At 42.3% G+C, this 12636-nt stretch overlaps 1 protein-coding gene across 2 annotated transcripts in view; it reads left to right on the forward strand.

The window, feature by feature from the left end:
- LOC144781402 (tumor necrosis factor alpha-induced protein 2-like) overlaps positions 1 to 12636 on the forward strand; it is a 201641-nt gene that overhangs the window by 152861 nt on the left and 36144 nt on the right. For both annotated transcript variants that reach the window (XM_078660232.1, XM_078660231.1), the window contains exon 8: positions 9057 to 9186. In XM_078660232.1, the coding sequence (XP_078516358.1) occupies positions 9057 to 9186 (130 nt within the window). The remainder of the gene's footprint in view (positions 1 to 9056; positions 9187 to 12636) is intronic.

Below are 12636 nucleotides of genomic sequence, written 5' to 3' on the forward strand. Positions count from 1 at the left end.
GCCAGACTAAACATTATCCCACCCCTGCCTACCACCCACCACTGTACTCATGTCACTGTGTGCATCTGGTCCACTCTGCTTGTTTTATTGGTGGATCATGCTGAGAAGGGCTACTTTCTGGAATTCATCTTAGCTAGGCTGTACATCCCTGCTCACAAACTCTGAAAACACACAGTCATCTCAAGGTATTTTGATGCCATAGGCACAGCACACTGTTTTCTCCTTCCCTATCTTTATTCTTTTTATATGTTTGAATATTATGGCTATCCATTATATTTTATGCTTAATTCCTCCCCATCTACCTCTCCTGCTTTTGCTGCAGTCTCCAACACTTTTTCTGACACTTTTTTTGTTTCTTCTCTGACCTCTTTTCCTCACCCCATTTTAATGTATCTTCTCTTTTCACGTGTGTCTTCTTGTAGGTTCCTCCCATCTCCAACCGTTTCCCTTGGTGTTTGCAACCTATTTTTATCCATTCTCTCTCCTCCTCCTGCTTGTACTTCTCTAACTACTCTCCTACTGTCCCTCTGTCATAAAGTCAATTTCTACCTTTTTTTCTTTTCTCCGTCCCTTTCTTCCATTCTCTACCCTTTCTTCCTCTGTTCTTCCTTTACACCCCTTATTTCCCTTTCCCTTTTCTTTTGGCACTATGGGCCAGATGTGCGACTCACCAATTTGTGACTCGCAAATTGCGTCGCATTTACGACTCGCAGGTTGGGATGCTCCGCAGTATCTCAGACACTGTTTGCTATTCCTAATGGGGTCGCAAATTGCATGCCTCATTAATATGAGGCAGGCACAATTTGCGACCCCATTAGGAATGGCTAGCGCTCACAGGGATGGTGGCCTGCTGGGGACCGACACTGACCTGACCGGGTCAGTGCCGGTCGCTCCACCCGCCGTGTGGCCCACCTGCGTGTTCCCAGTCCCCGTTTGCCGCCGCCACTGCCGCCACTGCCAGTAACTGTTTTTGTTTTTGTTGGATTGTTAATGCATTGTGCCGGTACTCTGTTTCTCCCGCTGTTGTGCCCTGTTGTGCCCTGATTGTCACTGTTGTGCCCCTGACTGGGTTGTCCGCTCAATCGCCGTTTTTCTCCCGCTGTTGTGCCCCTGACTGTTTGCCTGCGCCCTGTTTTGTCACTGCTGTGCCCCTGATTGTATTACTGTTCTCTCCGTCCTCCCGCTGATCCACCCCGCTCCCCGCTCCCTGCCGTTGCTCCCCCGCGGCCCCACCCCGTTCCTTCAGCCTCACCTCGCATCGCTCCCCTCCCCACTCGCCACCCCGCTCCCGCCTCCTAGCTGCTCCTCCCTCCCGCTGAGTACTTAAGGTGGGGTCCGCGAGGCGGGGGCTGTGACCTGACCTGACCTGGTCAGTGCCGGTCGCTCCACCCGCCGCGTGGCCCACGTGCGTGTGCCCAGTCCCCGTTTGCCGCCGCCACTACCGCCACTGCCAGTAACTGTTTTTGTTGGATTGTTATTGTATTGTGCCGGTACTCTGTTTCTCCCACTGTTGTGCCCTGTTGTGCCCTGATTGTCACTGTTGTGCCCCTGACTGGTTTGTCCGCTCCATCGCCCTTTTTCTCCCGCTGTTGTGCCCCTGACTGTTTGCCTGCGCCCCGTTTTGTCACTGCTGTGTCCCTGATTGTATTTCTGTTCTCTCCGTCCTCCCGCTGATCCTCCCCGCTCCCTGACGCTGCTCCCCCGCGGCCCCACCCCGTTCCTTCAGCCTCACCTCGCTCCCCTCCCCACTCGCCACCCCGCTCCCGCCTCCCAGCTGCTCCTCCCTCGCTCCGCCCCCTCCACTCTCCATTTATGGCAGAGTCCACGCGTACGTGCAGTGTTCACGCGCAGCGGGCGCGCCGATTGTGCGCCGAAGGCGCGCCAAAGGCAAGCCCGTCTGAGCCCGTCCGCGCCTGGACCGCGCCCAGCGCCAGACCCCCTGGTCCCCGCAGAAACCATCCCACCCGTCGGACGTACGACGCCGCCACCCTGAGAGGACGCAACACCGGACGCCTCCCCGGCTGCCACCAAGCCACCCCAGGACGCACCCACGACCCTTCACCTGCCAATCCTGCAAGTTCGCCTGCATCCGGACCTGCAACCCACTCGTACCCGCCAAGCCAAGCACCAACCGCAACCACCTAAAGTGCATTCTGCTCAACACCCGCTCCGTTCACAGACACGCCGTGGAACTTTGGAACCTGCTCGACACCACATCCCCGGACGTCGCCTTCCTCACGGATACCTGGATGAACGCCTCCTCAGCACCCGACATCGCCATAGCCATACCGGACGGATACAAGATCACCCGGAGGCACCGCGTCAACCAGACTGGAGGAGGCATCGACATCGTCCACAAGAACACCATCCACATCTCGACCAACTCCGAAGACACCTTCACAGCCACCGAGCATCTCCACTTCCAGATACACACTGACCCCAAGACCACACTCAGAGGCACCCTCATCTACAGACCCCAGGACCCCGCACACAATTCAGCGAAGACATCGCAGACTTCATCAGCCCTCACACCCTCCCCTCCGCTGACTACATCCTCCTAGGGGACCTCAACTTCCACCTGGAGAACAACAACGACAACAACACCACCACACTACTGGACAACCTCGCCAACCTCGGACTCAAGAAACTGGTGAACACCCCCACCCACTACGCCGGACACACGCTCGACCCAATCTTCTCCTCGAGCAAGCACATCTCCTTCAGCCACTCCACCGGACTCCACTGGACAGACCACTGCTGCGTTCACTTCAGCTTCAGAAAGACCACGACTCACCACCACCCGCAACAGTGGCCGAGTGGATGAAGAACAGCCGCCTGAAACTGAACTAAGACAAGATGGAAGTCCTCATCCTTGGATCATCACCATCTGCCTGGGACGACTCCTGGACTCCTCCCTGTCAATGACCAGACAAGTCAACGCCGTCTCGTCTTCATGTTTCAACATCATACACATGCTCCGAAAAATCTTCAGATGGATCCCCACCGAAACCAGGAAGACGGTCCCCCAGGCACTTGTCACCAGCCGACTGGACTACAGAAACACCCTCTACACCGGAACCACAGCAAGACTGCAGAAAAGACTCCAACGCATCCAGAACGCCTCCGCACGACTCATCCTGGACATCCCCCGCCACAGCCACATCTCCGGACACCTGAAAGAGCTGCACTGGCTCCCCGTCAGCAAAAGAATCACGTTCCGACTCCTCACCCACGCACACAAAGCCCTCCACGACCAAGGCCCCAAGTACCTCAACAACCGCCTGACCTTCTACACTCCCACCCGCCAACTACGATCAACCAGCCACGCCCTCGCCGTCGTTCCACGCATCCAAAGAGCCACCATGGGAGGAAGATCCTTCCCCTACCTGGCAGCCAAGACCTGGAACTCCCTCCCCATCCACCTCCGTCTTACCCAAGACCACCTCTCCTTCAGGAAGCAACTCAAGACCTGGCTGTTCGAGCAGTAGCGGACCCCCCTCCCCCCCAAGCGCCTTGAGACCCTCCGGGTGAGTAGTCCCTTCCTAATAGCGAGAGTCACAAATGCTATTTTGCGAGTCAGTGACTCGCAAAATAGCATTTGTACATGTCATTACCCTTTTTTGCGGTTGCAAAAGGGAAGATCTCCCAGTTGCGCCGCAAAAAAAGGGTCGTACATCTGGCCCTTATCCTCTCTCTATCACAGGGTTCTCTTTTTCAATAAGAGCTACTTATGTTCAATGAAAATCATCCTGAGGTACTAGTATTATCGTGTTGTAATTGCGACCACATCAAACAAGATTACATTAGTGCCACCCCACACAAAACTTGTTACAAATAATCAGTGATCAGGTAGTGTTGCTAGCCATAACATACACATTTGGAATGCCTATACATGGGTAATACATAACAGTCATAGCTGCAATGCCCCCGGCACCAAGGTGATAATATAAATAATATGTCTCCCCGACGCCAAATGATTTATTACTCAAATATTAGCTTTAACTACATTGTCGAAATTCATACACTTTTCTCAGAACATCAATATGTGAGTTCTAAATCTACACTTATTTTCATCTCGATTCCAAATTTTTCAGTTTCGATATACATATATTAATTCTTCCAAGCAAAAGCTTCTAATTTACTAGGCTGGGATGCACACTGGTACTTACCAGTAGCTAGGAAGCTGCTAGTAGGTAATGAGCTACTCATTAGAGAAGTCTGCTCTATCCTTTCTCCTATTGTTATTAGGCTCCTCTCACTATTACGCTTCCAGCTATCCTCTTCATAACAGTCCTTACAGTGCAAGGTTTGCCGCATCTGATCATATTTGGCCTCTCCTAACTACAATAAAACTTTATTTATTTTAACAACTATTCCTAGTTTTACAGTGGTTCCTCCCACTTCTTGCAGTTACAAATTGGAGCCATCCATAAAAAAAGTCATGTGTTTCTGTCTTTTGGCACGGAACGTTGCCTGTTATAAGTCTAATACTGTCTCTTGTATCTTTGGCTGGCCCAGAACCTTTGCGTTTGTGTTTCCAGACATTGGGTTGTTCACTGGTGGCTTCCCTTGCCTCTCCTCATGCTACTAAAGTCCTCCCTTCCCTTACACCTTAGTGCCTGTGGCCTGGGTGTGTGGGCTTGTTCCTGGCTTCTAGGCTAGGTGACCAGAGGTCCCGCGTTCAGACCTGTGCTGGCCAGCTACAGCAGAGTGGGAGCTCAGGGTTGGAGCACACATTCCTCTGGGGCACAGTGTTAGCGCGTGTCACTGGAAGATAGAGCCAGGCTACTTGCTCTGCAGTCCACCATCAATGTTAAATGTTGATATTGCAGCCACCTTGCAAAGATTCAGTCAACCGCCTTAGCTGGGACCTGAGTAACTGAGGATACAGGCAGCGTTCCTCGGGTCTGCCTGCATCAGCCATGCCAGTTTAACTAAAACACATTTATTCTCAGCTTCCTTTTGAAGCCTTCTCCCCAGGACACACAATAGGCAACGTACACAATGTGTTGTTCTCTGCATCTCTTTGATTTTATTTCAACTAATGGGACACTTTACCACGCCCTGGGGTCCTGCCTAAGCTCCTTTCATGTTTTTCATTGCATATAGAATTTTGTTCTACCTGGGTTCTGTCTGGATTATTTCTTTTGCACAGAAGATGTGTGGGGCTCTTTCTGTTTACCTGTCCAAGGCTCCTTTGTCTGGAAGATCAATTCTCTTTGTGTCACCTTCGGTTTTGCTGGCAAGCATTACAGAATACATTTTACAGACCTTGGGTCAATGTATCCATCTTTCTATTTCCATGTCATGTTGGCGTCTGCGGTTTCCAAGTTGATCCAGGGTTCTTCCAAACGTGTGTATTTACTCCCTGTCACTTGCGATTCGTAGAACACCTTTTTGTGCAACTATATGTTAAAATCGGTTGGGGACCTCATAAGGTGCTGCAGTCAATGTCATTTATGCCTGTTTCATTTTTTTGGGGCGGTCTGTGGTTGGGTCTTAGTTCTGCTTTGATAGATTTAGGCATTGTAACCAATGGGACCAGGAAGACTATCAAGGATGTAAGGGCCCTATTACTTTCCAATAATCTTCCTTACTCTGAGATGTAGTTTTCCTCATCACAATCTTTGCAACCCTCCTTTATTTACTTTTTTGATTATATGCCAGAGGCAGAAGAGATGTTTGCCAGCTCTAAACCTATTCTAGGATGGCTCCTATCTGCTGCTCACAGTACAAGGAGGAGACAAAGAAAATGGGCTAGGAATCTAATTAAGAGAATCGTTTTTAGGCTTATAAGAGGTACATTATGTCTGTTAGATATAACAAAACCCATGTATTTCCACTCTACCATTCTCCTTTTCTTCTTCCCTGATGATACTATGATCCCTTCCGTTTGCCCACTCAGTTCCTCTCTCCATCCTCTCCCTTCTGTCTCGTTTCTCTCCTATTCCTCTCTAGGAAAAATATCTTCCATTTTCATCGCTTTTTCCCATCCTATCTCTATTTTCACCCCTGAGCTGTCCTTTTCTTTGCCCCTTGGAACCTGCCACAGTGCCGCTCACCTGAGGTGCACTGTTGCTGACTCAAACAGATGATTTACATGGCACACCCTTTCATTCTGTGCACAGTTCCTCTACCAGAGGCAATAGTGTAGCAAGGGTGTCACTCCTCCTGATGCAATCAAGGAAGAGTCAGAGTCAAAAATCTTCATTCGGCTAGATAATAGCCATAAAAGAGCAAAATGAAACATTGTTTAACGAAAAATTAACATGATAACATTTTAGCCAACATAATCAATACCCAGGAATTCATTTTCCAACAATACTACGGAGCCGAACTGCAGAGGAGATATACTTATAAACAATAAAACAAGTGAATTCATCATTTAAAAGAAGTAGTGACATAATGCAGGTTGACACTTTCTAATATTTAAAAATCTTAATAATGGCTATAAAAAAGTGCAATCAAGGAAGATGTGCCCTCTGTCCTGTGGCTAAAAAGTAAAACACAGACCTAATTAGAATACAATGGGCCCCTTGTGTTCATGGGTACAGGTGCTACTGCACCTGCTGCACTAAGAATGGCTGCATTCCTACCCAGCCCTCCTCTCCGTTTTACCCAAGAGCCGTTGCCTGTGTTTTACATAACAGATCTCTGGATGGCTCAGCCCCTTATTTCATTCTTAAAAGCAAGCGAGCTCCATCTTGGTTCTCCTTATTTACTTGCTGGACTGTTTAGCTCAAGGGTCTTCAATCTTACCTATGGTGAGAGTTACTTTTGATTACTGAAAAACACCAGAGCTGCTGCCTAGGGGATCAATAACGACAGCTAAAGGGCAAGTAACTTGAACTTCTCCCACGGAGTACCACTGTCTAATTTAAGGGCAAACAAACTGTATTGCAAAAGATTTATCTGTTGGGTTCCCAAAGATCAGATTTGTCCCTTTGGTCTTGTTTTTAAATCACCTCTAAAGGGGAGTGTCTCACTGGGGCTTGGGGTCTCATTGACATGCAATACGTAGGATGACACTGCTCTCATTTTGATAGCTAAGATCCAATAACCCTAGGGCTACCTGGCTAATTGCTCGGTAGTCCTTTAATTGATGTCCACAACAAGCAAATCAGATAGTTCCTTTTAACATACCCTACACTTCTAAGTAGGACCCTTAATTATAATACATCTTGCAAAGCACATGCAGACTTCATAGCTCTCCACAATAAATATATATTTGCAGTCAACCCCACAGGGTATACACAATGTAATGCATGAAGAGATTTATTGAAAAACCTTGCAGCTCCTAAAGGAAGAAAATACAGAGGTAAAGCAAGGAAAAAACGTAATACAGAGAGGAAACAATTAAGAAAGGAAGCAAACAGAAGGAGTCAAAGAAAAGTAAGAAGAAAGTTAACCATGCAAGGAAGAAAGAGAGGAGAGAAAGAAAGTGAAAACACAAAAGAGAAAGCAATAGAAAGGCCAAAAAGTAAAAGAAGACAGAATGGGAAGGGAAATTGAAAGCCAGTAAGAGGTAGACAACGGTGAACTGCAAAGAGTAAAAGAGATGGAAAGGGCTAGAGAAAGACAAAGAAAGAAAGAAAGAGGAAACAATAAAATAGAATGAAAAAAAGAAAGTGATCTGACAAAACTGAAACAAGAGCAGAAGAAAGAGAAAGATAAACATAGCAAAATAAAGGAGAGAAAGAAGGAGGAAGCACTTAAAATATAATGACTGAAAAGAGCGTAGAAGGGAGCTGGAAGACAGAAAGCAAAAGAAGGAAACAAGAAATAGGATGGCGAAAAGAAGGAAACAGAGAAAGGGGTGATTGAAAGAAGTAAAAGAGAGAAAGAAAAAAAGAAACAATGGAGAGCAGAAAGAATTAAGTATGCTAAAGGCCAACTTCGAATCAAACGAAATTCTGAAAACAACAAAGAGCATATTATCAAGGACGGCGTTAAAATTATATCCGGTTTAGAGGCAGGAAACTGCGATAATGGGCTTGATAATATGCCCTGGAGAATTCCAATAGAAGCCCATGTTTACACCAGAACATGGACTTCTATTGGAATTCTCAAGGGCATAATTATCAAGCCCATTATCGCCGCTTTAGCTGCAGTTTTCTGCTGCTAAACCGGCGATAATTTTAAACGCCGTTCTTGATAATATGCCCCCAAATCTTTCCCATGCTTTGTTTTTAGGGATCAAGAAGCTTCAAAATATTGCAAATGTGAATAGTATTTTCCTGTTATGTTCATTAACACTGAAGGGCTTTTATACCCATTCTAAGCACACCTGCCTGACAGGACGCACCTGTACTTTTCTATTAAAATTATAAGCAATTGTTAATATGACTTACTAAGGAAAAGATCATTTTAGGTCGATATACCCCAGTGACGTGCTGGAGCTATACACTAACTATGTCATGCTTGAATAAGCCAGTCATTATTTACCTAAATCCACCAACCCCCCGTCTACTCACACTCTGTTTTGTTAACTTGATGGACACTCGTGCCTTAGTACAATTGCTTCGGATATTGGTTGCCATTTCTCTCTATCCTCGGATAAGCAAATGCAGAATTGAGAAAGTAGGCACCATTTATTGCTCTGTTTCCTGTTTTATGTATACTGAAAAGCTTCTGGAAAACAGAATTTTGCAGAACACCAATATCTGGTATTATAAAATGATTAATAAAGTCCTAGAATGTTTCTCTCTAGGGTGACAATTACATTATTTGATGAAGTAGACTTATACAATATTATTTTTATTTCTGAATAAATTGTAGTTGGCTCTGTGGGTTTTATTGTTAATCTGAATTTTACAAGCTCTTGTAAATCTGCCCCGCTGTGTTCTAGTAAGAGCGTGAATGTAAAATGATAATTTTCTCTAAATCTTGCATCGTTAGTATATTTCACAAATGATAATTTTTCTCAAAATAGTGCACATGGTAACTACCATCTGAAGTCACAGCATTTTAGGCTAAGACTGATAAAAATGTAATTTAATGAAGTCACAATTTGTTATCCCTGTATTTCTGACATAAATTGTTTCTTTAAATTCCAGAGACTATATCAGAAGTCTTGAACGCCGCCCACTGGAAGAGGAAGTTAAATGGAGTGTTTGGGACATATTGAGCGACATTGAGAGGATTGGATTTGAGGCTCTACTTCAAGACTTGTATCTAGAATTAGAGGTGCAAAAACTTTGTGATTTGTTCATAACACAAACGTTACAACTGTAATGATGTGTGCCAATTTGTCACCATTACCCCATGCTCCCACAGATGGTTCCTGGATAGGAGGCCAAGCTTTTCAAGTGCCTCTATCAATCCGAAAAGCCAGCATATCCCTACTTTACTTCAGTGGTCCACTGTTTCTGTTATGATGCCCTCAATTCCTCAAACATCTGGAGAGCTCACATCTGACACCCACCATATTTTTAAATGTTTTGACCTCCACCATACATACTTCACGCACAACTCCGATCACTGACAGAATATCGTCATCGAAAATATTGAGGTACAAAAGTATCGAAGCAAAAATATTGTTCTCCAGAATATCGAAGTCCTATCTACATAATGGCAAGTACAAACATATCGGGGAAAAAATATTGTTCTTAAAAATATCGTTGGTAAAAATATTGTTTTTGTTTAAATAGTTAGAAAATAATGTAAAATAAAAGAAATCATACATATAATAAAAAAATATTTCGAATTATTAGAAAATGTTTAGAATGATAAGTAATACATATCATGTAAAAATAAATTAAACATATATATATCAAATATAATATATTAATTTACTTAATAATATTGTTAAATAAATATTTTAATATATTATACATTGTTAAAAACATATTAAAAATGATAAATACATATATATAGACGTACACCAATAAGATAAAAATAAAATATATATATATAATAAATCAAAATATTAAAATACTTTTTTATCTTTTTTAAATGCATTTTACACTACATTCACTGAAAAAGTAGAGAAAATGTTGGATAGTGGAGGGGATAAAATTCATATTCCCAGTCCAGAGTGTGCAACAGTAGGGAAAGTGTTGGCTAGAGTAGGGGTAAAAATTACTGTTCACACTCCAGAGAATGCAACAGGAGGGAGTGTTGAATAGCGTAGGGGTAAAAATTACTATTCCCAAGAGAGTGCAACAGTAGGTAAAGTGATGGATAGTGGAGGGGTAGAAATTACTATTCCCACTCCAGAGAGTGCAACAGTAGGGAAAGTGTTGGATAGCGGAGGAAATAAAATTACTATTCCCACTCCAGAGAGTGCAACAGTAGGGAAAGTGTTGGATAGTGGAGGAAATAAAATTACTATTCCCACTCCAGAGAGTGCAACAGTAGGGAAAGTGTTGGATAGCGTAGGGGTAAAAATTACTATTCACACTCCGATGAATGCAGCAGTAGGGAAAGTGTTGGATAGCGAAAGATAAAAAAAGTACTATTCCCACTCCAGTGAGTGCAACAGTAGGGAAAGTGTTGGATAGCGGAGGGGTGCAAATTACTATTCCCACTCCAGTGAGTGGACCAGTAGGGAAAGTGTTGGATAGCATAGGGGTAACAATTACTATTCCCACTCCAACATATGCAACAGTAGGGAAAGTGTTGGATAGCGAAAGATAACAAATTACTATTCCCACTCCAGTGAGTGCACCAGTAGGGAAAGTGTTGGATAGCCGAGGGTTAAAATGAATATTTCCCAAAAATAAATATAAAAATAAAAAAGAAACAAAACTACACTACAAGCATTGTTAATAACACAAAAATTTAAAACGTATAAAAATATAATTACAAAAGATAGAACAAATAACTTAATAGTAAAAAATATTAAAAATTAACAACAAACAATTTATAAAAGTTTAAAAACGACTTTTCACAAACAAATACCTGTTTAAAATAAATTATTTATAATAAAATAAATCTTTATTATTTTTTAATAAATTACTTCAAACTATATTCTCTATAAACACACCAACAATTCCTACAAATGTGACACAATTAAAATATTTATCAATTCATTATTTATAATTTACAAATAACTATTTATTAATAAATAAATTACCGCAAACAACACTATGAAATCGAAATATAAAATAAAAACTAATACATTAAATATATTAATTCATTTATTCTAATTAAATTACTTCCCTCCCTATTCCTCTATAAACCCACAACCCACTAATAAAAAATCAAAAAATCTAATGATTATCAGTTAATTCATTAATACAAATTAATAAGCAATTAATTATTAATTAATAATAAATAGATTATAAGTACTAATAAATAAGAATTATTAATTTATAATAATTAAATTACTTCCCACCCTATTCCCTATAAACCCACATCCTGCACCTAAAATAAATAACACAATTAATTAATACAAATTAATAAGCAATTGATAATTAATAAATAATATGTTATGTAAAAATACGAATATCTAAAGATTAATAATTATGTTATTATAATTCAATTACTTCCCACCCTATTCCCCTATAAACCCACAACCCACTCGTAAAATAAATAAATCAATTAATATAATTATCAATTAATTAATTGATTAAATTGAATGACCAATTAACTAAATATTAATACATTAATTATAAATACTTATACATAAAAATTAATAATTACTTTATAATAAATAAATTACTTCCCACCCTATTCCCTATAAACCCTCAACCTGCTCCAGAACTAAAATACGCAAAAATTATTTAACATAAAATTAATTACTGCTAAAAATTTCACACATACATTAAAAAAAGCTAGACTAATACAAAAAAATGACAGCTCATACTTTTAACACATACTAAAATACAGAACACTAATATAAATATCGATATTATTAACAATGATATTTTTACTAACAATATTAGTGACTGCAATATTTAAAAAAATTATATTTCTTACCTTTAAGTCGATATTCCGGGTCATCGATATTCTTGCAATCGATATTGTGCCACTTCGATATTTACAACTCGATATTCTGGCACTTCGATATTGGTACTTCGATATTCTGTCTGTGCACCGCACAATTCAACACCTCTTCATCAGGAACTGTGGGGAAACACTGTTCTGGCTTCCCTGCTTTTCATATGAAGAAATGTGAAGCAATAAATAGATGACAGAGCTCAGTTTGTGAACCAGAGTGCATGCCATTTGAATTTGTAAACACCTGAAACCCCCATTTGTGTCTGACCTGTGTGTATAGCAACAAAAGCACTTAGAGGTGGCAGCTATTGTTAGCTCTGGCAATTGCAGGAGCTTGTGCCTTTAATTCTTCAAAGAAATACAAAATGAAATATATATATAGAGATAGGTCTTTGGGTCAGCCCGTTTCAGCCATTTGCTTTACTGTTTTTTGCAGGTTAGGCATTGCAAGGGTGTCAGTCAAGTCCACAGTATGTCCTGGATGTCTACATAGCACCATTGCCTTAACTTTACTGCGTTGGTGAGAAGTACGAAGTAGTTCTTTACTGTCGGACCTGGGGCATGTCAGTTGCTCTTCCCACCAGATCTTCTTTTCATGTACAGAGCCCAGTCACTTCCCTCCTGCTGCTTCCACCGGACCGTTCTTGCCATTACCTCAACAGTTCCCCAGTCAGGCTGGTCTTGAAACCATCA

The sequence above is a fragment of the Lissotriton helveticus genome, chromosome 9 (genome assembly GCF_964261635.1).
Source record: "Lissotriton helveticus chromosome 9, aLisHel1.1, whole genome shotgun sequence".
NCBI lineage: Eukaryota > Metazoa > Chordata > Amphibia > Caudata > Salamandridae > Lissotriton > Lissotriton helveticus.